Below are 24,895 nucleotides of genomic sequence, written 5' to 3'. Positions count from 1 at the left end.
CCTGAACTACGTTTAGCTAGTTTGTATTACTTGAAGGGAGCTAGCAAGGGCCGGTATAAACGGTATTGAAGCGATCGGCCATGCACTGCAGCCAAGTGGATACGTCTGTTAGTCTGGGGTAAGGCGTGAATACGTTGGATACGGGACGAGTGAATATACCAGAACGTATCGTGAACTATAACGAGTAACGAGTAAAAAAGGTATGTATACTATACTATCGTTCCACACTACATGGCTTTAATTTTATTTACTATAGATGGAAATCACAAAGTATTGCAGAGTTTAAATTCAGTACAGCTTGAAGAAGTGACTAAGAAGAAAAAACCCTAGTTCAAAATGATCGAAAAATCATAACATAATATCACAAACATTTCAAGATAGACATAAAACATACCCGGGAAACCCTGACCCATATCAAGATGTTTGTAGAAAGGAGGTACATCAGAAGTTAAAAGAAAAAGAAACGGTGGAAGACATGGCCCAAAACGGTCATTTCAGCTAGCCATGGCTCTCTGTTCACAGCCCAGATTCATTGTATTTAAAACAAGAGCCATACAAAGCTGCGCCACGAAGGAACGATCGAAACGTAAAACACCATATTTTCCCATAGTAGAACTGCAGAAAGACATCGCTCAAGAACGGCAAAACAGTCATAGTTACCATCCTGGTTTAATTGACACGGAATGAATCGAAAATTACTGGAACAAGATGAGTTAGCAAAAATGCGACGAGCGGGGCAACCTATGGAACGAAAGGCAATTTGGATGGACATACCTTCTTGGCCTCGGCGGCAACCGCTGCCAACCCACATAAGAGTGTTCAGGAAGGTGTATCGCTCATCGCCAGTTTCCATGGCCAAGTTGACGCGATATTTGTAGCTGCTGGGGTTGATGCCATCCGCCACACTGGGATCATTGACTTTCTCCAATACATCCTTCGCGCCGGTAAGCCAGCCCTCAGTCTTGACCATGATGAAAGCCGGAGGCTCGTCGGCAGTTTGGAGCAGGTAGTTGGCGCGCAGTTTTGTAGTCGAGTCTTTAGTAACGATCTGAGTATCTTGACCGCCGGGCTGTGTGCGCGTTAGCAATGGCGCATCGTGTCATCGATCATTGAAACTTACCAGAACAACACCCTTGCCCCACCGACCGGCCCATTGCCCACCAACGTATGAAACCCATTCTTGGCCACCCCAGATGCTCTGGCCGATATTCACCTTGGGGTTCAATTTGATGCTCATGCGGAAATCAAGCTCCAGCGTTGGAACGGGGATTTGAAGTGATCGCGCGACATCGCCCTCGGGGAATGTGTGTAGCAAGTTGTTGGCAGGAATCGAGTCCTTCATAACACTGAGATAGGTGGGGCATTCGAGCAAGTGCTGGCGCTGGCGACTAGTATTCTTGGCGCGAACCTGTTGGCAGTAGATGCACTGCACCGACAGACATTTGTCCTCCTCCTTGGCGCGAAACTCCACAAAAGCCGCGTGCACATCGTCCAATGGCGGCGCGGGCAGATTGGATGTGCTGCTCTTAGCCTTAGGCTTTGGGGTCGGACGCGACGGCACGACTGATGAAGGCGCAGAGCCCGGAGGTCCGGGAGGTGGACCCGGAGTTTGCATCGGTGGGCGGTTCTGCAAGGCCTGCAATGGGGTTTGCAACGGGGTCTGCATTGGAGTAGCGTGAGGGTTGACACCGTTGGTCATCAATGCGCCGTTGGGTGTAGGAATGGTAGGGCCTCCTGTAGGGACTGATGGTGTAGCTGTAGGACCATTGGGGGTACCGGGGTATCCATTGGGGGCGCCGATGCCGTTGGGAGTAGGAGTAGGCTGGGAAGGCTGAGGCGCGTTAGGGTGTCCTCGGAGACCAGGACATTCAAGCAAATGCTGCTTCTGTCTCGAGGTATTCTTTGCGCGAATTTGTTGACAATAGATACACTGCACGGAGAGGCACTAAACGAAACGGGTCTCGTATGTTAGTGACGCTGGTCTGTTGTGGTGGGTTTGAAATATTACGAAATACAGTCACACACCTTATCATCTTCCTTGGCGCGGAACTCGACGAACGCCGCATGCACCTCTTGATCGACGGTGCGACCCATTATGACGGAGATGAGATGGGGGACTGTTGCTATACCGGGAAAAACGAAGTCGTAACGCGAGGGGAAGAAACGCGGTGAGGCGAGGAGGGGGGGTTTGGTTAGGGGAAAGAGAGGAGAAAGAGAAGAAATGGAAAGACCGAGACAGAATACGAGTGGCGCGGCTGGGTAACGCGCCCTGCGTAAGTTTGAGTCCGGGTATTTCACCATTTCACTCCTTTGTATCGTATCCTCGCCGTTTTTGCTTCTTTTTATTTTTTATTCTTGATGATTCTCATTAATAGTTTATCTTTGAATGTCATGAGTGTATTACTTCTCCCCTACCGCGTGGTTATGGTGGCTATGCTCTCTTTGATCCGTTGCAATCCCGGACTGCTGCGGAAACATTGACCAATAGAGGATTACGCGTGACATTATGCCAACGCATCCAGTAAATACCACCATAGGCATCTCACAACCTAAGAAGCCATCAAAGAAAGCTCAAGACTCAATAGAAAGCCACTAAAACCAAACTGATAGTTCAATCCAACCGCGCTTCGTGGTGCCTGCCTAGGTATCTATCTAGGCGCCAAGGCCATCTCCAACCGGGCGCGCTCGGTTAAGAGACGCCAAACGCACACGAGACAGACCGATAGGATATCGATAGAAGAGGAATTAAATCCAAGGAAAGTAAAAGACGCGTCGAGGCTAAGATTCAAAAGGGCCAGTCGCTATAAAAACAGATCTATATACTTCGCAGGTATTATTACCTTTACTCAGTATTGTTCCAAAGTGTCGTCCCCGTTCCTGTATCCCATACTCCGTACGCGATACTGTCAACGTTCCGATTTACGATAGAACTTACGGGTTCCTGGTAACGTTCGCAGTAAGGCGAGTCCGCGTAAATATTGCTGGCTTACATACATGGATCGCTAATAGATCGAGATTCCAGGCACACCTTTTCAATCTATCTTTCCCAGTCTATTCCCCGACCCTGTTGCATCAGCCTTCCTGTGTCGCCCCGTGTTCCCCCACCGGCACCTAAAAATAAATCGCCGCGATATAATGTTATTTTCCATAACTGCGTGAAATCATCATGTGTCATACTGGCCAGAGCAAGTAGGGAGGCCGAAATAGCCACATCATCGAGTCAGAAATGGTAAAAATAATGGAAGGAATAAAAAGCCAGCGTAAGAATAGATCCCCGCGAAATCACATGTCTCCGGTAATTGCATCGGTGTAGTGGTAGAACTGGTGCTCATCAACTATTGCTGCTGCGCAACTCCCAGCCAGAGTTTACCGTATTGATAGCGAATACCCCAGCTTGAAGGGCCCTGATCTTGAAATGGCTCCTGGCCGACGCTGATAGCGCCTTTTGTCGCGAGCGTGAGCGCGTTCATGAAAGCCTGTGTAGCCACCGTGCGCGAGGTCTCCTTGGGCGGGAGGAGAGTTTCGAATTCGATCCGACCGCCTTTGGATGGGAGCATCTTGTCTTTGAGAAAGTCCCAAAAATTCAAAGTGCCTTGGTCAAGCATCTTGGCGATGTGCTTCTCGCCGTTGATTTTCCGCGGGTCCATTTCACTGATATCTCCTTTGTCCGGGGACAGTCCGGCTTCGAGGTATCTGGTTATCTCGAAGTCGTCCAGATCGTCACCAAAATTGCCTGAGATGTCGAGGCTGCTGTCTCGATCACGATAGCCTCGTCCGGCCAGTGGACTTGCGCTTTGGATACGACCGCGGCGTCGCGAACCGTAGGAGATTTCGCTTCCGCTTCTAAAGCGCTGGCCTCGGTGGGAGCTCTCAATCGATACAATAGTGTTCCATGGCATCAAGGAAGAGTGGTCATCTAGCACGCTGGATGGTGCGTGACGCGCGATTTCGACGTCCATAGGATTCACCTGTCCCTCTCGAGGGCGTACTTGGCGGCTCTGCTCCCCTGAATCACTGTCATCTCCGGTACCTTCTGTACGTCTCCGTTTGCGCTCAGCTTCAGGACAAAGGGCGTAATATAGCTCCTCGCCTGAGTAAGACTTAAGCGGGTGAGGTATATGTTGAGGACCGAGTGGATTGCCGACAGCGCCAATTCCCTTGCCAAGAACCCAGTAGGCGGCGTTCTTCTTTGCAATTGTTGGCAATTTGTTCAATTGCTTCTGCTTTGCGGCTTGCGCCATGTTTGCCTCATACTCACTGTTCCATCGTGCCAGGTCTGTGTTTCGTAGGGTTGTCACCACATCCGTAACAATTATTTTGGCCTCTCTTTGCCTCTGATTCAATCGTCTTTCATTCTCCATTGATCTATCGAGGCGCACAGTCTCAGTCAAGACATCTACGCCAGGTAAGATAACTTCAGCTCCGGGTTGGACATCAAGGTCCATCACGTTATCGTCACGAACGAGCACTGCTTCGTCGTTTGCCAGGACCTTTGAACCACGTCAGTTGGCGCCTCTGAGTAACGACATAGCAATATCACTCACTGTATCCCCTTGATCCTTCTGCAGATTTGGGCCCTCACTTAGCCTCGGATCGAAACTTGTTCCCCTTCTTCTGTTGGGAGAAACCCTGCTCGCATCAAACTCAACGATATCTCCGTTATCATCGAATTCGAAATCAGGATTCAACAAAACACTTTCTTCAACACTCGGCTTCGTCTTCCTGCCGAACAGACCTATCCTCTGTGCAGAGTCGTTGATATCATCCTGCCCGGCCATCACATTACCTCCAATGAGCTCGTCGAGAGGAAGCTCAAGCTGAAATTGCCCATTTTGAGACCCACTGGAACGACTGATCGCTGGAGATTTGGACCATATACTGGGGTATTGGCTGTGGGCTTCGTCTGTGATTGCGTCGAGTAAGATTACATCAATGCCCATACCGGGTAGACCAGTTTCGGGAAGGAAGGTAGGGTCGTATGGGAGGTTGAGACTCCCCGGCCTGAGAGGTATAAGACAAAATTACTCTAGCTTGAAACGAAGGTATGTCCATACTTTGACTTCCCAGCGCTGGGATCTAGACCAGCACCTGGCACAATCCTCAGCATGGTCATCATCTTGTCGTGCATTGTTTGGGCGTCGAGCAAAGTGTATCCGCACTGTTGGTTAAAGATGCGCGAAACGCCGTATCTGTATAAGGGCTTGTTAATGAACGAGTTCCTTGCAGACTTGTGAAAACTTACAGCAAGCTACCTTGCAGTCGTAGGGCCATCGGAGACTCCGGGTCGATAATGACCCTGCATGCGCTTGGCACGTCAACATCTTGTATGGCTCTTCGATTGATTCGTCGCGCGATGGACCGTGAGCCAAGAGTTGCAACGAGCCTGTGTATGTTAGACGTGTGTTGGCCTCAGCATGTTACTGCGATGGCGAAACGTCTTACCAGATAGTTGCGACACCGTGATCTGGGGAGGTGAGAACTGAAATGGGTGGCGTCGGTCATCATATATCTTCGGCTCTGTGGAAGCCTTCAGAGACTTACTTTCATGGCTGTAAAACATGGTGGCAGTGCCAGTCTTGCCACCGCAAGGTGGGCTGTTTGTTGAGGACCGTTGTATGGCTGGTCGTTCGAGTGGGTGCAGAGGGAGACGGTGAATGGGATGGAGCAGGTGAAAAGAAATAATGGAAAGAACCAGCTGCTTGGTGGTCTTGAAATGAGAACAGTGGACGTGGAAATATTGGAATGGAATGAGTGAGTTTCAAAAGAGCGTCTGAGAGGGTGAGTTCATCTGAATGGAGTTACTGGAGACAGGGTTCGATACAGAGTGTTTCTCACAAAAAGAGGACTGTCTAGAGTCATATCTAGACGATACCTGATAACTCGCCATCAATGTGCCAGGTTCTGGGGCTCCTTATAATCGACGTCAAGAATGACGGCTTAAGAGAGGCTATTATGGAGGCATGGGGCAGCATATATTAGGGTTTCACTCCAAGATGATAAGTCTCATCACTCCTACGTTCTAAAAGCCTCATCTTCATTTCACAGAAAAATCATGGATCAATTCAGAGTGCAATAAAATTACTTTTATGCTATCAAAGATCATCTCGCATCTAGAGAAACCCAGAATCAACATAAGCCTCAGCAGAGCCGAAAAAAAACCGTGAAATGGAATCTAGAGGCGAAAACAAAAACGAGACACCAACATCCAAGAGAAATACTCTTTCAGGTGAATACAACAGACAAGCACACACAAAAACGAGACCCAGTGGGCAGATCAGGTGGTAGATAGGAATGACCTCCATGCTACATCTTCAACGTCTCCAACCCATAGCGATGTATATAATGCACGCGGGGTATGAGACAAAATACATAACAGCGCACAGAACACCCTATAACTTCTTTCAATGGCAAATCAACGGGGAATTTACTCGAGGGGGATGCCCTCATACTCGGAGTAGCCAAGAGCAAGGTTCATGTTCTCTTTTAAAGGTGTTAGTTTTGGGATTGAGTATTGGGATATGTGGGGACTTACGGAGGCACTGGGTAGCGGCACCCTTGAGCAGGTTGTCAATGGTGGCGCAGACGACGACGCGCTTGCCACTGGAGTGGACAGCGAAGCCACCGATCTCGACGCCGTGGCGACCGGCAATGTCCTTCACAAGGGGAGCCTCTCCGGTGACCTTGACGAGCTTCTCGCCAGCGTAGCGGTCCTGGTAAAGGTTACGGATGTCACGGGATGTCATCTCCTTGGCAAGGGGAATGCTGATGGAGTGGTGGATACCCTGGAACCAGACAGCCACGTGGGGGATGAAGGCGATGCTAGCATCGAGCTGGGCGCTGATCTCACGCTCGTGGATGTGGTCAGTCAGACTGTAGGGGATGATGTTGTTGGTGAGGAAGTTGACGTCGTTCTTGGGGCTGGGCTTGGTGCCGGCGCCCGAGTAACCGGAGACACCGAAGACAGTGGGCTGGCCGCCGAGGAAGGGAACGAGAGGAGCAATGCCGAGCTGGGCAGCAGTGGCGTAGCAGCCGGGGTTGGCAATGCGGGTGGCACGGGCAATGTGGGACCGGTCAACGAGCTCGGGAAGACCGTAGGTCCACTTGTCGTCGAAACGGTAGTCGGCACTCAGGTCAACGATAACGTTGCCGCTCTGAGAACCTTCGTCAACGGCATCAACGAAAGGCTTGCAGACACCGTTAGGCAGAGCCATAACCCAGCAGTCGATGTCACCGTTGGCGGACATCTTGCGGACATCATCGGGGCTGAGGTTTTCGTAGATGATCTCGCGCTTCTCGTAGCCCTGGAGCTTCTTGCCAGCGAGCTCACGGGAGGAGACGTGGCGGAGATCCATGTTAGGGTGGGCGTTGAGTAGGCTGATCAAAGCCTGGCCGGTGTAGCCACGGGCACCAATGAGGGCAACCTTGGCGGGCTGGGGGTTGGAAGCGTTCTTTTCGCCAAGGGGAGGGTTGGGGTTGGTGGTAGCGTAGGTGCGGAAAGCGTTGACAGCAACGGCCGGGCGCTTGGCCCGGGTAGCACGAAGAACATTGCTGGTGGAAGAGAACGCACGCTTCTGCTCAGCAGAGGCACCGCTGGCACCGAAGCCCTTGTTGATGTTGATGGCGGCCTGGTGAGCGCGGTGGAGGCGATTCTCAAGATTAATATCACCGAACATCTGGCGGCCGTTCTTGGTGAACTCCTGGACGAGCTGCTTAACCTCATCGCCGTTCTCAACACCGTACCAGAACAGAACCTGGCCATCACGGCTCAGGCTGCCGTCGGCCTTGTCGAAGAACCAGGTCAGGTTCTCGTCATCTTCCTTGACGGTCCAAGCCAGCTTGGCGAAGTCCTTCTTGAGGCTGGAGAAGACATTGTCAGCCACGTTGGTCAACCAGCCAGACTTGGTGATGGTGAAAGTAGCAAGCTGAGCAATCTCAGAGTCCTTCTGGGGCAGGACGACAGCGAGAGCGTCCATGGGGTCATCGTAGTAGACCTTAAAGTCGCGCTCCTGTAGGCCCTCAACGTAACGGTCAACGACAGCGCGGGCATCCAGACCCTCACGATCACGGACAAGCACATCCTTCAGGGCCTGGAGATCCTGGAACTCAGACAGAGAGGTGTTGACGTTGATCTTGTTGCCGCGGCGGATCAGGGTACCAGCACCGGAGTCAGTGAACAGCTCCTTCTGGAGGTCGGCGGGGTGAATGATGGCAACGCTGGAAGAGCGGGGAAGGTCGCTCAGGAGGTCCTTCATCTCCTTGATCTTCAGACGAGTACCGTGACGCACCCACCACTGAGTCATCAGGTGGTCGTACTCCTCGTCAAGGTTGATGGCGGAGATCTTCTCACCGGTGTCGCCGTTGAACAGACCACCCTTCTCGGCAAGGTAGACGATCTTCAAAGGCTGCAGCGCGCGAGCCAGCTCACCGGCAGCGACATCGGCGTTGACGTTAAGAACCTGCCCATCGGGAGTCTCAGCCATGGAGGTCAGGATGGGAAGGCAGCCAGCGGCGATAGCCGACTCAATGGGCTTCTTGTCGACACCATTGATCTTGCCGACCAGGTTGTACTTGGGCTTGTCGAGGTAGTCGGCGGAGAAGACGCCGGCGGTGATGGGGCGGGCACGGATACCCTGGCGCTCCAACTCCTCAACCAACTTCATGTTCTCCTCAAGGAACAGCTTGCGTGCCAGCGACAGAGTCTTGCCATCAGTAACCCGGATTCCATCCTCGAACTGGGGCTCGACACCAGCGGCCTCCAGCATGCGATTGAGCTGAGGACCGGCGCCGTGAACGACGATCGGGTACAGACCGACATGGTTAAGGAAGGCGAGTGCGGACGACAGGGTCTGGAGGTGCTCGGTGATAATGGCGCCGCCGACCTTGATGACGGCGAACTGCTGGGAGGAAACGGAAGTGAAGTGGGACAGATACTGCTGGACCTCACGCTTGGAACCGATGTTACTCAGCAGCTGAACGACAGTGCTGCGGGTGGAGCTCAAGTGAGGTTCAGCAGAACGAGAGTAGGCGCGACCCTGACTCAGAGAAGTCGACACCGCACGGGCAGCGACCACTCGCAGCGGCGAGACTTGAGGTGCGGAGATCGATCGGAGGGGCTTGGTGGACGCTCTCCGCACGGCGGAGCGAAGGGACAACATCTTCACCAGCATGCGGCAGCTTCAATTGGGACTGGCGAAACGAACCCGGGGAGTCTCCCCTTTTGCGAAGAGTGTATAGAGTGGTGGGAAGGTGAAAGGTGGAAGGTGGAAGTGTGACTAACTGGGGGGGTCGAGAGATTTTACAGACTATCGGCCGGCCGTCGGAGCGATAAGTTGCCCAATGACGGGGTCGGGCGGTGGGGACCTCTTTTCTACACTAGCGAGCGTGATTTACGCCGTCCATTTCTTGTTTCGTCTGCGAAAATTGAATTGTACGAATCAGGTAAATCCTGAGATAGAATATTGAAGAACTGGGCCCGCACCTGATCTTAGTAAATGTGCTTTTTCATAGGGTCCCTGGATGGAAGACGACGACCCTTTTTCATCGTACCTCTCTGTCTACCCTAAGTACGGCCCTAAGGAACACTAAGGTACACAAAGTACCAGAATCTTCACGCACCTTGCAAAATCGTCATCAAATCTCTCGGGTCTGCAAGCGAGTCTAAGACTTCCGAGAAGCCCACCTGCAAGTCGAAGATTCCTAGAAACGTCATCCGGCTTGGGTTTAGTGTCAGTTATCTGATCCTGCCCGCGTCTCTTACTCGTCTCCCGCTATCCACTTCCTCCACCCGATTCTCTTAGTCTCGGCCTTCTTCGCTTCATTCCGTCTCTCCAACACGAGCGCTTATTTCCGATGGGCTTTATGACTGGTTTACGTCCTACGGTGAGTTATGGTGGGCTGACATTTTTGTTTTTGCCAAGGAATGGCCTCCACTCAAGGGCATACAGATCCAAAAGAAGAAGGCGAGTACGAAAGAGTTCAGTGGACCCGATGTAAGAAAATTATTCGTGAAGGTAACATAGTCGAACACGGCATCGCAGTATCATTTACATCTTTCACCCGACGAAATCGGTTATGAGGCTCAACCCCATTTGGCAGTACAGAGGCTTTCGTCGGAAAAGGCAGAAGGATTTGGTCATTCAAAGCACGCCCAAAGAACAAAACAGCAGGAGGTATTAGCAGGCTGGAAAACGACGTAGCTCCATGGCCTCAACGTGAAAACCCCGGTTAAAAAGATCATTGCCCACGTTTCCCAAACCAAAACAAAGTCGCGTAATGCAGTAGATGCATGGCTCAGTGACTAGTCTTGACGACCACTGGAAAGCAATTTGTTAGCGTCTCAAGTCCCACTCTCCGAGATCCAAGCCCCAATGCTGGGATCGGCTGGGATAGGCTGGGATCGGCTTCCGACTTACCAGGCACGATGATAACCACCAAGAGGACAACCACAAGGATCACCAGACACACGCGCATCTTCATGTCCTTCCACCACATCTGCTTGCGCACACGGTTGGCGCCCCGGCGGAAGCCCTGGGCTGATACCGCCAGGTTGTCCGTCTTGTCCTGCAGAGAGTCGAGGCGCTCACCACGTTGGGAGACCTTGTTGATGTTCTCGCGCATCACACCAACGGTGTCGTCGATTTGCTAGGGGCGAATCATGTTAGTCTCGGTTGCCATGTGAACCTTGCGACTCCCGGTCATCACAACAGAGCAGCGCATGCTCCTCGCGACACGAAAAGTGAAGCGTAGACACGTATGATGTCGCCCGGGAACTCATTCAATGGGAAAGGGAAGTGGACGAACCGCTTGCAATGCGGCGGTGCGCTGGTTGCCATTCTCCGAAGAGGAGGCCGCGGTAGCTCCGTTGGCGCCGGCGGGGATGTAGGGGTCGTAGGGGGCTTCGTTGGACATCGTGAAGTGAAGATCTGGTATCAAAGGTCTTAGAAAAAGATTCGTGAAAGGTCGATAGAGACCAGGCTACCTCTTTAGGCAGTCAGGGTCGCTTTGTTTTGAACGGGGGAAACCAACCGAGCGCGGTGGCTGCGAGGCAAAAAGGGAGACAATCGAGAGAGTCAAGAGTAAGGTATCAGTGGATAAATAGAGATCGAGAAAGCAGGGAATTCGTGGGTAGCGATTAGGGACGAACGTTGTCTGGTGAAGCTGACAAGTTGGAGTTGCCGCTGCTGGCGGGTTTCGCCCAGAGTCACGTGAGCGTGGCGCGGTCTCAAAGCGAAGGCAATTCTTTTTTTTTCTCCCTCTTTCAGTGGCTCACTTAGACCATGGACTTGGTTTCTGACTGATTACGGGATTCTCCTCCGGGTCTACGGGTTGTATGGAGTGATGGGAATGAAACGCAATCTACTACAAACAGCCACCGTAGAGGGGTTCATTGGTCGACGTTGAAGACCCTGAAAAATATCCGACATCTGTAAATATAAATCATTTTGAAAATCTTCATCTTACATAGTTATTGAGTTTATGCCAGGAAGCGAATTTTTGTTACTTAACGTGGCTGCCTATACGCAGAGTACAATTCAGCTTTCAGTACCGCAGTTGCTTGAGGAACGGAAGCTAAACATAGTAACATGCTCCGCGCGGAGTCGCAGTGCCGCCTTTGACTTCGGATCCTGTCGGAGACCTTAAAGACGAGTATCTCATTGCCGATATCCACAGGCGCACGTCTCATACTTTATACAGTGTTGTACAGTCTAATGATATCCCAAGCCCCTGGAGATTATTGGTGCAGCATGACGCACTCGGTAATTGATCTGCCGATCGCGGGGACCTGATTTTGGAGACGATGTATCCACGCGACATCGCACGACTTAGCCTGTTGACAGGGCCAACACAGCCCCATTCCTGCGACCCTGAGAGTTGCCTAGTACCCAGTGATGCGCGGCAATCGATCACGATTACTTGTATGAGAGTAATGTTCCGTCCATGTGGCAAAAAAACCGGTGATCTCGAGTCCTGTTTTCGCCTTTACTTACAGCATGCATTTCTCCGTTGTCAATGATAATCGCGTTCCCTCTTCAACATGCTATATCTACGCCACATAACTAATCCATCAAATCAAGATCTTTGGCTCGGGGCAGAACCCACCAAAGCCCTGTCTCCCTGCCGAGTGCTATCTCTGATTTGTTTAGACCATGCAATGATCGCTCTCTCCGTGACTCTGCAGGGTCTCCATCAAGCCTCGTGGCTTGCCTGTATGCCATTAGATCGAGCTACCATATTTCATCATGCCGATCATTATTTACCGTCTGACATTGATCCAACCATGCGGGGGTCTTTTTTGGCCACATGATGGTGCACGCCCTAGCTGGGGTGACTCGATGTTTCTCGTTAACCCTAACCAGGCCTCGAGCTTACTTTAAGTCTTTTTATATAGGCTTCCCCTAATAGTCTTTCCGCCTGTCTGTTGCTTACCATTGGTCCCCTTTTCAATTCGGGAACTCGCTCATCTCGTGAAGAAGATAATACAGCAACCAGCTATTGGCGTGTTGATGCTATGCCTTAGCCCACATGAAGGGCTTGAATATCTGTTTTTCACTTCGAAGAGGGATTAGACATCAACAGTTTTGTTATTGGGCTAGCAACTCAACAGGGTACGTTTGAATTCATCCTTGAGGATCCCTTCCCTTTGCTAACCACCAATAAAGCACCCCAGGATAGGGTGCGACTTATTTGTAAGGAAGAGGAAAAGAAGAAGCGAGGCTGCTAAGTTGGACGAAACGGAATCTAGAGATTATTTCAGAATAATCAAATTCGCCCGCGTCCCAATGGGAGAATGCAAATTCCTGTGTTCAAGCGAAGAAACACTCTTAGTGCAGCGCTTTTTTGAATCTTAAATCCCCGAATGAAGCCGCCATGGAGTACCGTTCCAGTTGTTCTAGTAGCGCAATAATCGTGTTTCGCTCACTCCGGGCCCCTTAACACCATCGAAAATGGCACAATGAAAGAATCCCAAAACTGCCAGAAGAGTATACTAGCCATTAAGATGACGACCTCGGATTTACAGCGAGCGAAGAATTAAACTCGGTAAAATAAGCCAAAAGGCCAGCGGCAGGGAGTGCGGAGCCTCTTTCTGCCTGGAATTGTCGCCTTCTGCCTATCGCCGGGCGGGGCCCGTCGGCCTTATATAGACTGGCTCCCTGGTCCAATCCTGTCCAACTTCTAAAGTTCTTCACCGCAATGTCTTTGCAACAGGAATCGCGATTTGACTTACCAGGTTTTACCCTCCCCTTGTTATATACCAAGGTACGTTTGGGGATTTAGTGCCCGAAGGCGCAACATACTGATCGAATTAGCGGGAATACAATGACAACAACTCCCTTTTCCCCAATGCACTCGATTTTGAAGAGGACGCATACGACGGGTAAGCTGACGCATTTATTTTCTTCTCTCATGCCGACCTAACTGATCTTAGGTTTCTCTATACCTTCCGCGAAATTCTGATGATGCGGGTGATGAACACTATCACCGATAAACCAGATTGGGATCGAAAGGTATTACCGCCACTCATACCTGCCATTCTTTACTAATATACCTAGGTGTTTGACGAAAGCATCACTAACAAATGGCGACAAGAAGTGTCCGAAAGCGGGCAGGATATCTCAAAAGCCATGATGGACTGGATCATCAAAGAGTTACAGTGGAAGACCGAGGGTCTCAAGAAAGATGGCATCATCAGTGTCTTTGACACTGGTGTGGTTAAATCGGATAATGCAATCCCAAAGGACCTCAAACAACAGCTCATAGAAGCGGTGGCACCTTTCGAAGATGTCCCAGACGACCAAAAGGACTATCACCCCGGCACTGACAACAAAGTCCTCGATCTCGTGCACCAATCGCTCTTTGCAGTTGTCTACGGACGTACCTACATTATCCGAGACAAACTCATCGGCCTGAATGACTGTCTGAACTATGTGGGTCAGGGAGAGGTGCTCCCAGTTACACCTAAACCCGCGCCAGCTCAGCGTTATTCACGAGGCCATGTGCCTGATGCGCTTAGTCACAAGTTCCAATGGCTTCCCTGTGACGTAGAATTCGTCGGAAGTGAGCCCGCATGTCGGATCACCTCCTATATCAACAACGTTCACCCTATTGAGCACAATGGTCTATATGGAGTCGTCGAGAAGATCATTGACAGGGCTATTCCGCTCTGGAACAAGAGTCTGGCACCACCTTCCCAAATGGGACAAAGGATTCCGTACGGAGAAGATATCAAATACGTCGATGGTTCTGAAGACACGGAGCCGAGACAAGGGGAAGATGAGGATGAAGAGGTCTACTGGGATCGTCACGAGGTCTGGCAAGCTGCTCGCAAGATCGAACTTCCAGAGCCAAACGTGAATTCGTTCAAGCCACCGAACCAACCCTCTTTCCGAGAGCGTGTTGATCTTCGCGAGAATTTCAAGGACAGCGGACTCCAGATTATCGTGAAGCTGGCTAATATCGAGCTCACAACCGAAAACCCCGAGTATGATGGAGGAAGCTGGCACATCGAGGGACAACTTGTAAGACTTCCTTGGACAATATGTTTTACTCTCAGACTAATCCTTCTTAGAACGAACGAATCTGCGCAACGGCCATCTACTACTACGACAGCGAAAACATCACACAGAGCACTCTCTCTTTCCGCCATCGCGCCGGAAAAGACCTCGCTGACGACTTCTATTATGAACAAGGCCGCCACGAGTTCCTTCAGCAGGTCTACGGATTTCCGGGCAGCGGAACTGACTTTGGAGATAGTCCTGATGGCATTACGCAGGATCTTGGAGGCGTTGTGTGTCGCGAGGATAGACTTCTCACATTCCCTAATGTTCTTCAGCACCGAGTGTCTCCGTTTTCACTGGCTGATCGATCGAAGCCTGGCCATCGCAAGATTCTTGCGTTGTTTCTTATTGATCCGAACGTGAGAATCATTTCGTCGGCCAATGTCCCGCCACAGCAGGAGGAGTGGAGTCAAGGACGACGGAAGTTGATTGATGGGCTTCTTGGTGAGCGCTTACCTGCGGAGTTACAGGAGATAGTGCGCCAGGATTTGCCGATGCCAGTCATGTCCTTGGAGGAGGCGAAGAAGTATAGGTTGGAATTAATGAAGGAGAGGAGCGTGAAGAGTGAAGACCATAATCAAGGATTCACTAGAGGGGAGTTCTCGCTGTGTGAGCACTAGGTGATAGGATATTCATGGGATAGTATTCATTACTGTCAAATTATGAAGAAGTAGAGATAATGCAAATCAGGTAACTATACACAAAGCCTCGAATAACAGCAGAGGCGCATTTTTTGCAATAATGCAATAAGCAAATATCGTACACACCGTAAAGATCGTCCATCGGATTCAGATGGACTGCTCCATCAAATCGTCCGGGTAACTTTTCACCGGAAGGGTAGGAAGGGTATGTTGAGATCGACAGACACACAGACAGTCGGGAGATCAAGAGATTGTGTAACAGATTCGGTAAAAGTTGAGGAAGAGGGATCGTGGCAAATCAAGTTTCCGTCAAGTCATAGAGACGGGACCGTGCGAGTTCACGATAGAGGTTGTAGATACCTGAGTCACACAGCCTCCAAACGTCCATGGCAATCATTTCTCGCCCAGCATCTCCTTTCGCATCTCTTCCCGTTGTACCCGAGTCTCCTCCTTTGCACGACGGCGCTGCGCATCGATGATCGCTTGCTTCGCATCCGCCTCTTCTTTCGCTGCGAACCAGACTGGAGGTGATGATCGCGTTAGCCTGACGATTCTGTGAAACCCAATGAAAGCATGTCGGTTCATTCCGTCAACATACTGGACTTGTCTGATTTGGACCACTCCTTCAGCTTGGTAACGTAGTCGTCGAATTCCTGCTCCTTGGCAGTTCCCTGCTCCTGGCTGCGCTTCTTCAATTCCGGGCTGTACCGCTCAACGAGCTCTTTATCGCTTGGCCGGAGCCATTGGACCATTGCCGGTCCACCAACACACAAAGCGAGACCACTGAGGTCATGGACGTCAGCCTCTTTGTCTGCAGCGGATCCATGTCGCATCACTCACCCGATGAGCGTCTTGGCCCAAATTCCAGCGCGAGACATCGTGGATACCCTGCCTCTCGTGTAATCGGAAGAGTCGGAAAGATTTTATCTCACTGACGTAGAGGGAAAGGGGGTTCGGTGGAGTGGTTCTGTGAGACACGAGGATTATCATCGGCATCATCGGAGCGCTCATTTGTTGCCGGCGGTGTGGCGCGGATGCGGCTGTGCGTGGCGCAGCATCTTTTCGTGTCTCAGGTTGCGGCTTTCCATCTTGCTTCCATTCTTCCATTGTCTTTGCTTCCCCACATTAACGGAGTTGAAATGCGAGGGGAGTATCTTTACGTTATCCACCGTCGGATGACCCTATGATCCCCTAACTATAACTATGTATTCACTTATGGGCTTCTGGTATTAACATTTTTGTATTCTCTCCGGACCCGCGGACAAGCTATGGCTCTTCCATGAAGTCATGGCCTTCTTGCCTTGGTCACAGCAAAAAAATAAAGTGTCACCTAAATGATCCCTCGGTTCCAGTTTGATTGCCGCGCTGGTTACAGTAGCAACCACCAAGTTTGGAATCCTCCTTCCTTGGGTGTTCTTCCCTTGGGTGATATACGCAGTTTTAGTTAACATTGGATGAAAATACTAACCATGAGTAAGGCGGGAAGTGATCAAGATCCTATGAGCTGACAAGGGTCTCACTTCGTCTTATTTACAAGCCTAAGCCAAAGATCGAGGTCACCTGGGCACATTACCAGTAGACATATCTATCTACCAGTGTATGCAGCATCATCCTAGAAAAGCATTCCACGGTTTTGATGCCATCATCATAGCTGACTAGGTACAATTCAACAATGATCAATTCTTTATCACGGGATAGTCAACGCACAATACTGACGTTGTTATACTCTGATCTTTTTTTAGTGCTCCAAGACAGCGGTGACAATATTTGGCTCAACACTGGATCCGTGGTAATTAGCACACTAGTGTTTGTGACTGGATGGATGTAACTCGAGTGGGACCAAGGAACGTTTATCCATGGAATCACAAAGGAGTAATCTTGTTTCATCACAACAGTCATTAAAAGGGTTGTAAAACGGGCGTGCCGCGGGAGCCTGCGAAAAAGTGGGGTCTCCGGCACTAAATAAGTGCAAAGTGGAAAATTCAATGGGACTTGTGGGTTGAGCCAGGGTCCATAACATTTGTATTAGAGAATCTCGAAGTGCTTCAAGTGCTTCAAAGCAGCATTATACTGGTAGGGCGTATTCGTATGAAAAGATTCCCAACCCTCAAATCACCGAGATTGTGCCCAGGATTGGCATTCAGCCTGGGCCATGACTGGCCTGCATCGTTCCCGTTTCCGCAGAGCCTTACCCAGTTGAGCTAGTCAGGCACCGAGGATACCCCCGATCCCCCCTAACCGAATCAGCAAGAGTAGCGATTCAGATTGTGGCGAGTATATGTCTCATGAAAGCGAGGCGCAGTCCAACGGAACCACCAGACAGCGCCAAGAGTCACGGAGGTGAAGCAGAAGGTGAAGCGCGTGAAGGTAATGACGGCGTGCCTGTGGGTCTCGCTTTTATTAAAGTCACCTGCCTGCCTTCCTTTTCCCCCTCAACCTCTCCACCCCGCGCCTTTGACTCTCTCTTCGGGGATTTCTCGATGACTACGGTGAGTCTCATGCGCGCTCCTTCGTACTCCCTGGGCACGTGGTCTGCGCCTTAGGATTGCGGACTGAACTCGTGGACTAACTTGTGCAGTGACTGGGCACCCTCCTTGCATGCGACTGAACTTGCGCGATTGCGACCTCACGGAAGTCTCGAGAGAACCAACCTGTCTGCGCCCCCTGAGCCATGGCCTACCCAGCCCCGTCAAGGCCAGCCCAAAGGCCGCCTCCGTTGAGGCAGTATAACCAGTCTCCGGCTTCACAAGCAGTACCCCCCGCCGCCTACGCGCAAGATGCGGGCTTCGGACCCGACTACAGCGCTGCAGGCTACGCCCCTGAGCCAGCATATGAAGACCCGTCCTATGGTTACTCTGGTTCTCCAGTGTCGCCGCCGAATATGTCGGCGCAACCCCGATCTATGCGCCCGCCGCCTCAGGGTGGACGACCTCCAGTCGGATATGATGACCGGCGCGGCTACCCTGGAGGTAGACCGCCCCCAGAAAAACGATCAAGAAGTGGTAGGTGAAGCCGAAACCAACTCTCTATGAACTACCATTGACAGTATGCAAAGCGGCTGGCCGTCGCCCACCAGGCGCAGGTCCTACCTTCGATAACCCATTCCCCGCCGTTCCTCCAGGTAGAGACCCTAGAGACCCCAGAGATCCCAGAGATCCCAGAGACCCCAGAGACCCCAGAGACCCCAGGAATCGCGGTCCTCCTCCTCGAGGCCTAGAGAAGGGCATGGCTGCGATGGATATTAGTGGCAGACCGCCCTCGCGTCCACATACTTCGAATTCGAACAGCCGACGACCAGATATGCGAGGACCACCTCCGCGCGGACCGCCGCCCGGCAGAGGTAGAGGAGGCTACTACCAGGGCCCCCCGCGCTCTGCTAGCGCCGCACGGATGGGGGAGCCTCCCATGGGCCCGCCCGGTCGAAGCGCGACGATGCCTCTCGGGGCCCCTCCTATGATTTATCCGCCAGGGCCCCAGCAGCCATTCTCAGACTATGATTATGCGAGCAGTCCAATCAGTCCAGTCGAGGCTCCTCTACGTCCCAGCACGGCTGGGGGAATGCGACCTTCACCGCGTCCTATTAATGATATCGATCCTGGACTAATGATCCCGCCACCGCCTGATCCTCCCAATCGAGTATCCTACGCACCCAAGGATTTCTTGGATAGCTACTATGAAAGTGGCGACGAGCCCGAGATGCCGAACTTTGATGCCATGCCGCAAATGCACATGGGTCCAATTGATGAGATGGGATTGGATACCCCGAGGCCAGCTGTGCACACACCCACTTCTCCGTCTGTCACTTCACCCAGCGGCGCATACTCTCCTTATACTCCAGATTCTGCACATGGAATCCCGCAATCGCACTCGCAGCCCAATATGCGCAATGGGGATGGCGCCAATCAGTTCGAAAATGCCGGCTTCCAATTTGATATCCCTGCAGAACCCCGCCAGCTGGAAGGATACTTCCCTAGTAGCTATGAGGCGAACGGTGCTGCTCCATACCAAGTTCAAACCAGAGCACCTGAACCTCAGCATAATCCTGATGCCTTGCCCCTTCACCCGGCGCCGTTTCGTCCGGGCCTTGATCAAAAGCCTCCCCCGGTCCGCCAATACAACACCGCACCTGTCACTACTCCCGCGCCCGCGCCGACCCCTGCCGTTGCTGCTCATATTGCTCCACAGCCTACACGTCCAGTAAGTATGGGACTTACACCTGTTACGCAGGAGGAACTGCAGCAACTTCACCAGAAAGTGCGCGGCAACCCCTCCGATCAGGCGAGTCAGCTTCTCCTTGCTAAGAAGCTAGTGGAAGCTGCTACTGTTCTTGTTGGAGATAACAATCGACTTGACCCCAAGACAAAAGCCAAGGCAAAGGAGAAGTATATCTTGGATGCACACAAGATCGTGAAGAAACTCGTTCAAGCTGGTTACGCAGATGCACAATTCTACCTGGCCGATTGCTACGGCGAAGGCCAGCTAGGGCTGGAGGCTGATCCCAAGGAGGCCTTTGCGCTGTATCACTCTGCCGCTAAGAACGGCCATGCTCAATCTGCCTACCGTGTTGCTGTCTGCTCCGAGATCGGCCAAGAAGAAGGTGGTGGTACCAAGCGGGATCCATTCAAGGCTGTGCAGTGGTACAAGCGCGCCGCGGCGCTGGGCGACACCCCGGCGATGTATAAGATGGGCATGATCCACTTGAAGGGCTTGCTGGGTCAAGCCCGAAACCCTCGTGAGGGTGTCTCATGGCTGAAGCGTGCTGCTGAGCGTGCTGACGAGGAGAACCCACATGCGCTCCACGAGCTGGCTCTCATGTACCAGAACGCTGGCGGAAATGATGTTATTATCCGTGATGAGAAATATGCCAATCAACTGTTCCACCAGGCCGCGGACCTGGGCTACAAGTTCTCGCAGTTCCGACTGGGCACGGCCTATGAATATGGCCTAATGGGCAACCCCGTCGACAACCGAATGAGTATCATTTGGTATACCCGTGCCGCCGCTCAGGGTGAGCATCAGAGTGAACTCGCTCTTAGTGGTTGGTACCTTACTGGTTCCGAAGGCATTTTGCAGCAAAACGACACGGAAGCCTATCTTTGGGCTCGCAAAGCAGCCACCGCTCATCTTGCCAAGGCAGAGTATGCCATGGGATATTTCACCGAGGTTGGAATTGGCGTTTCTGCCAACCTGGAGGACGCAAAGAGATGGTATTGGCGTGCGGCTGGTAAGTCTAACCTTAATCACTAAAACAACATTCATTAACACGTTGTTTAGCGCAAGGATTGTCCAAAGCCCGAGAACGTCTCGAGGATCTCAAGCAGGGAGGAGGTCGGATGCAAAAGACCCGCCTCTCTCGCTCAGCCGTCAACAAGCAAAGCGATGGCGACTGCATCCTAATGTAAACCTTTAATCCTTCTTATCTTATTTTCTCTCTTCGCCTTTTCGTCCACACGGGCTCCCACTGCATGTATCTTCCTAATGACCGGCGCATGATGTTGAACCAACCCTGGTTCGGATGGCCCATCTTGGGCTCGGGCTGTACATTTTTGCTTTTGTCTTTTTCACCCAAGAATCTGTTTTTGATGAATGCTTTTGGTTCTTGGCGCATGTGCATTAAATCTGAATCCTTCCTCACGGAAAGACATGACTGGTACGGGATACGATGGGGATGTAATACCCTGGAGCCGGGCCTGGCTTTGCATTCAAAGAATGGATTGCCGAGATATCGAATTTCACTTGGATATAATTCAACTACTTATCTTATGATCATTTTTACGATCATTTTTACTATTTTCTTAGAACATTGGGAATTGTTGGACGCTTGAGTGCCAAATGTATATCCGGATTTCCGAGCGGGCCCATTCCGCGCTGACATACTTTTCGGCTCGGCTTATGCTATCGGGTCCCATGTACTTCCGAAAGGCCCTCGATTTCAAACACGGATTATGGCTGGTTATTACACCTGCATTCTATAAATTTCTCTAGCGCCACCTTCTCAATCCCGCGCCTTATCACCCTAGAGCTTGACTGCATCGCGCAACCCGAAAATTGAGTGATATATGTCTTCCGAAGCTCCATCCCAGCATCCAAATAATCCACCAGGGTCCAGAAGCGACAATCGCAAACTACTTCTCGTCTCTCTTCTTACTCTACTCATCGCCGCGCTCATTGCATTTTTCGCGCGCGATACCGCCACAGTGTCTAGCTTCCGTCGCCTCTTTGGATCATCCACCCGTACCGCTCGCTCGGTAGCTCCTCTCTCGGCATCGGCATCTGTAGCCGCAGCAGCTTCCGCAAAAGCCAAATTTACTTCTGAACTCGAGAGTTCCAGTGCCAGCATGAAGACTCCAGTTTATTTCCTGAGCCATGGAGGGGTACGTGAATAATTGGACTTCATAGTTCTCACATTGGGTCTTTACTGATTGAGGCTACATGTAGCCTAATGTCATGTATGATGTCGAGCACCCAGCATACCGCAAGCTTGGAGAAATCGGGCGCGAGATTACCACCAAGGTTAAGCCCCGCGCAGTGGTTGTCTTTTCGGCGCATTGGCAGGGTGGGAAGGATACTATCTACGTCAACACAGCTGAGATGACGGATTTGATTTACGAGTATGTATTATACTCGAGACCCTCTGCGAACAAGACTAATCAATATCATTGCAGTTTCTATGGTTTCCCAGACCATTACTACAAAGAGACGTATCCCAACGTCGGCAGCAAAGAAGTCGCGCATAAAGTCCTCGACCTGCTGAAGGAAGCGGGGATCGAATCCAAGGGCGTAAAACGCGGCCTCGACCACGGCGTCTGGGCTAGCTTCAAGTGCGGTCAGTACAAGCCCCTTCTCAGCTTGAAATCTTAAAAGACTAATCCCCTTCCAGCCTTCGAACCAGAAGAGAACCCCCTAAACATCCCAATTGTGCAAGTCTCCCTCTTCGACAACGAAGACCCTATCCAACACTACCGCCTCGGCCAAGCCGTTTCCCGCCTCCGCGAAGAAAACATCTTAATCATCGTCTCGGGAATGGCAGTCCACAACCTGCGTGACCTGCGCTATGCATGGGGTAACCCGCGCCCGTTGCCGTACGCTGTTAGTTTCGATGAGGCGCTTAAGGAGGCTGTTACTTCTGCCCCGGATGAGCGGGAGCAGGCTATGGCTGCGTTGCTTAAGAGGCCTGATGCGCGCCAGGCGCATCCGACTTTCGATCATTTGCTTCCTATTCACATTGGGGCGGGCGCAGCGGGGATGGACTTGGGCAAGAGGACTTGGACGTATCCCGAGGGCAGTATGAGTTGGTCGCAGTTCAGGTTTGGGGATGTGGGGAATGCTAGTTCGTTGTAGATTTTGATAGCCTGGATAGAATTGAGAGATGTAAGGTTCAGTTTTTTATTGTCGGGTTCTTGGACGTGTTTTGATGGGAATTCAGTTATCGGAATAGAGATCCTAGATCGAGTCCGGATTTGGCCGGCTACACCCGCTCCGTGCGTACTGTGTATTGTTGCTATACCATTGAATTGGCGCATAACAGTAATCATAACATGCGAAAGACCGCATTGTTCACCATTTGAACCAATGGACCGCTCGAAGCGGAGGAGTAGGAAAGAAAGATAGTGCGAAAGACTTTCGAAGCGTGTAGTCAATTGGGACGAATTCGTCGAATTTCATCTATAGGTACACTTTATAGAACGGAGGGAAACGCGACAGGGACATAAGACAGAGGTGCTAATGGTATATGTCGTTATGAGCTCTGCTTCACCAAGTTGGTGATGCGCTCTTCAATCTGCGAGTCGGACAGGCCTGGTTCGAGTTAGCGATGTGATGCTTTGGCTCCGGGTAGACCGGGGATACGAACCAGACAGCGCTTCTTGCTTCTCCTTGCCAAGCTCTGTGCGGTCAATGGTGTTAGTTTTGTCTAGGTCCTTCGATTGCGCCTTGTCGTACCGTATCTGGCGAACACTCGCGGCTCGGTGCCCGAGGCCTCGCGCATCATGATGGGAGTGTGGGGGTTGTGCTTCTTCATGGTAGGATAGGCGCGGTTGAGGAAAGACCTGTAGCACGATTTAGCCAGAGCAATGGGTGGGTTGGTGTTGCTGGACACGGGGACATGTGGACATACCTTACGGGCGCGCTGGCCTCAGAGGTCTGGCAGAAAAGGAAGCGGAGCTCCTTCAAGCCCTTGGTGAAGACGTACTTGCCAGACATGGTGACAGTATGGCAGGTCGGAATTGAAGAACGAGACAACTTGGAGGGACGAAAGGATGTCTTATTCACCGCGGCGATGATTCGCCCGGCAGACCGTGACTGCCACCAGTCCTGATCGGGTTTAGCGCGGACAGCTTACCTCAGCCGGAAAAGCATCGCTTGAATGCGACGAGAACGAGAGCCGCGAGCTTGATGTGATACTTGAATTAGCTTCGGAGCTTTAATCTCTATCTCCTATACCTCGACCTGCCCGTGGTGGTGGTTTTTATATCTCCGTGCTATCCCCGACGGAAAACTCGAGACCCCCGATCACCGGCCGATCCCGCCCTTCTTCCCAACCCCAACACCTTTGTCACCTCCGCACCATATTCACCATGTCGTCTCGCGTGGGATTCCGTTTCCTGAACAGCACTCGCTTTGCTTTCCGCAATGCCTCTGCGCCATTCCGCCGGCCGGGTGCCCAGGGCTTCCGCTTCTCGAGCACCGAGGCCGGTGCCGATGCCACCAAGCAGAGCACTTTCCAGCGCATGTGGAACAGCCCTGTCGGTGTGAAGACTGTGCACTTCTGGTAAGAATACGCTACTCAATTTCATATTTGATATTGTTTTTGGGATGGTTGCTGATTGTTCTTGCTTAATAGGGCCCCCGTTATGAAGGTACGATGACTGCATCCGTTTCCCATTTGATAAGCGCTACGCTCCATCCATTGTCGACGAAAATACGGGCAAAAAGGCTATACTTGGAGCTGAGCTTTGGAATACATGGAGTATGAAGAACGCGAGGCTGATTTATATCTCACAGTGGTGCCTCGTTATCGCCGGCATGGCCGACTTCGCTCGTCCTGCGGAGAAGCTCTCCCTCACCCAGAACGCCGCCCTGATGGGTACCGGAGCCATCTGGACCCGCTGGTGCATGATCATCAAGCCCCGTAACGTCCTGTAAGTTTCACACTGTTCCATCCGATTATCACTCCGCTAATTATGTCATAGGCTTGCCGCTGTCAACTTCTTCCTGGGATGCGTTGGTGCCGTCCAGGTTACCCGTATCTTCATGTGGCAGCGCAGCCAGGGGGTGGCTCCGTGGAGGCCGTCAAGGAGATGGAACAGGATGCTGTTGACTCTGTCAAGGCTGTTGCCAACGCCGCCGAGGGCGCTGCTGAGAAGGCCGAGAAGAAGATCGCCGAGAAGACCGCTTAAACTTCTTGTCTGAACAGATGAAATGGAGGTTGTGCGGGTATGGAAAATAGGTTGAAGTGCTGCACTTAGATTGGCGTCCATAGAGAAGCCTTGGGTTCTGGACGAGACTCGTCTGCCACTCGTTTGGGATCAGGATTCATCATTCCCTTTGTGCGTCTTCCTCGAGGGGAGATCCGCTGTACATATAACCCATGGCAAGGTCATTGTTTTCGTTTATCCTTTCGACCCGCTCAGGGTGTAGACGCGTCGAGTATCATTTCCAAGAACTTTCCAAGGTTGAAATCACCAAAATGGACGACTG

The 24,895-nt window shown here is 51.6% G+C and overlaps 10 protein-coding genes across 10 annotated transcripts; 4 read left to right on the top strand and 6 right to left on the bottom strand.

Moving 5' to 3' along the window:
* Positions 1–669: 669 nt before the first annotated feature.
* N7443_006409 (DUF3237 domain-containing protein) lies at positions 670–2,094 on the bottom strand (the record flags this gene model as incomplete). The annotated part of the gene is made up of 4 exons (XM_056886465.1): positions 670–698; positions 775–1,069; positions 1,121–1,945; positions 2,026–2,094. The coding sequence occupies 4 exons, from the start codon at positions 2,092–2,094 to the stop codon at positions 670–672; spliced, it is 1,218 nt and encodes a 405-aa protein (XP_056740114.1).
* A 1,241-nt stretch (positions 2,095–3,335) lies between these two features.
* N7443_006408 (Rad21/Rec8 N terminal domain protein) lies at positions 3,336–5,560 on the bottom strand (the record flags this gene model as incomplete). Its single annotated transcript, XM_056886464.1, has 6 exons — positions 3,336–4,490; positions 4,545–5,001; positions 5,055–5,189; positions 5,243–5,383; positions 5,443–5,479; positions 5,542–5,560. The coding sequence occupies 6 exons, from the start codon at positions 5,558–5,560 to the stop codon at positions 3,336–3,338; spliced, it is 1,944 nt and encodes a 647-aa protein (XP_056740113.1).
* An 864-nt stretch (positions 5,561–6,424) lies between these two features.
* argEF (bifunctional acetylglutamate kinase/N-acetyl-gamma-glutamyl-phosphate reductase) lies at positions 6,425–9,167 on the bottom strand (the record flags this gene model as incomplete). Its single annotated transcript, XM_056886463.1, has 2 exons — positions 6,425–6,480; positions 6,533–9,167. 2 exons carry the CDS (start codon positions 9,165–9,167, stop codon positions 6,425–6,427), a joined length of 2,691 nt encoding a protein of 896 aa, XP_056740112.1.
* Positions 9,168–10,290: 1,123 nt separating this feature from the next.
* On the bottom strand, positions 10,291–10,908 carry N7443_006406 (SNAP receptor SNC2; the record flags this gene model as incomplete). The annotated part of the gene is made up of 3 exons (XM_056886462.1): positions 10,291–10,313; positions 10,413–10,641; positions 10,801–10,908. 3 exons carry the CDS (start codon positions 10,906–10,908, stop codon positions 10,291–10,293), a joined length of 360 nt encoding a protein of 119 aa, XP_056740111.1.
* Positions 10,909–13,191: 2,283 nt separating this feature from the next.
* N7443_006405 (DUF4246 domain-containing protein) lies at positions 13,192–15,175 on the top strand (the record flags this gene model as incomplete). The annotated part of the gene is made up of 5 exons (XM_056886461.1): positions 13,192–13,257; positions 13,308–13,375; positions 13,427–13,505; positions 13,551–14,516; positions 14,567–15,175. The coding sequence occupies 5 exons, from the start codon at positions 13,192–13,194 to the stop codon at positions 15,173–15,175; spliced, it is 1,788 nt and encodes a 595-aa protein (XP_056740110.1).
* Positions 15,176–15,589: 414 nt separating this feature from the next.
* Positions 15,590–16,074, bottom strand: N7443_006404 (uncharacterized protein; the record flags this gene model as incomplete). Its single annotated transcript, XM_056886460.1, has 3 exons — positions 15,590–15,717; positions 15,795–15,979; positions 16,037–16,074. The coding sequence occupies 3 exons, from the start codon at positions 16,072–16,074 to the stop codon at positions 15,590–15,592; spliced, it is 351 nt and encodes a 116-aa protein (XP_056740109.1).
* A 1,793-nt stretch (positions 16,075–17,867) lies between these two features.
* N7443_006403 (uncharacterized protein) lies at positions 17,868–20,598 on the top strand (the record flags this gene model as incomplete). Its single annotated transcript, XM_056886459.1, has 3 exons — positions 17,868–18,198; positions 18,252–20,420; positions 20,471–20,598. The coding sequence occupies 3 exons, from the start codon at positions 17,868–17,870 to the stop codon at positions 20,596–20,598; spliced, it is 2,628 nt and encodes an 875-aa protein (XP_056740108.1).
* A 657-nt stretch (positions 20,599–21,255) lies between these two features.
* On the top strand, positions 21,256–22,537 carry N7443_006402 (DODA-type extradiol aromatic ring-opening family dioxygenase; the record flags this gene model as incomplete). The annotated part of the gene is made up of 4 exons (XM_056886458.1): positions 21,256–21,570; positions 21,635–21,807; positions 21,862–22,022; positions 22,077–22,537. 4 exons carry the CDS (start codon positions 21,256–21,258, stop codon positions 22,535–22,537), a joined length of 1,110 nt encoding a protein of 369 aa, XP_056740107.1.
* Positions 22,538–22,934: 397 nt separating this feature from the next.
* N7443_006401 (L51/S25/CI-B8 domain-containing protein) lies at positions 22,935–23,398 on the bottom strand (the record flags this gene model as incomplete). The annotated part of the gene is made up of 4 exons (XM_056886457.1): positions 22,935–22,993; positions 23,049–23,081; positions 23,138–23,244; positions 23,313–23,398. 4 exons carry the CDS (start codon positions 23,396–23,398, stop codon positions 22,935–22,937), a joined length of 285 nt encoding a protein of 94 aa, XP_056740106.1.
* A 374-nt stretch (positions 23,399–23,772) lies between these two features.
* On the top strand, positions 23,773–24,594 carry N7443_006400 (mitochondrial pyruvate carrier family protein; the record flags this gene model as incomplete). Its single annotated transcript, XM_056886456.1, has 4 exons — positions 23,773–23,966; positions 24,055–24,336; positions 24,388–24,469; positions 24,526–24,594. The coding sequence occupies 4 exons, from the start codon at positions 23,773–23,775 to the stop codon at positions 24,592–24,594; spliced, it is 627 nt and encodes a 208-aa protein (XP_056740105.1).
* Positions 24,595–24,895: the final 301 nt, after the last annotated feature.

Source organism: Penicillium atrosanguineum (assembly GCF_028827265.1).
Source record: "Penicillium atrosanguineum strain IBT 20685 chromosome Unknown utg000005l_segment0_segment0, whole genome shotgun sequence".
In the NCBI taxonomy this organism is placed as follows: domain Eukaryota; kingdom Fungi; phylum Ascomycota; class Eurotiomycetes; order Eurotiales; family Aspergillaceae; genus Penicillium; species Penicillium atrosanguineum.
The sequence above is the reverse complement of the archived record's forward strand: the minus strand, read 5'-3'. Positions and strand labels throughout refer to the sequence as shown.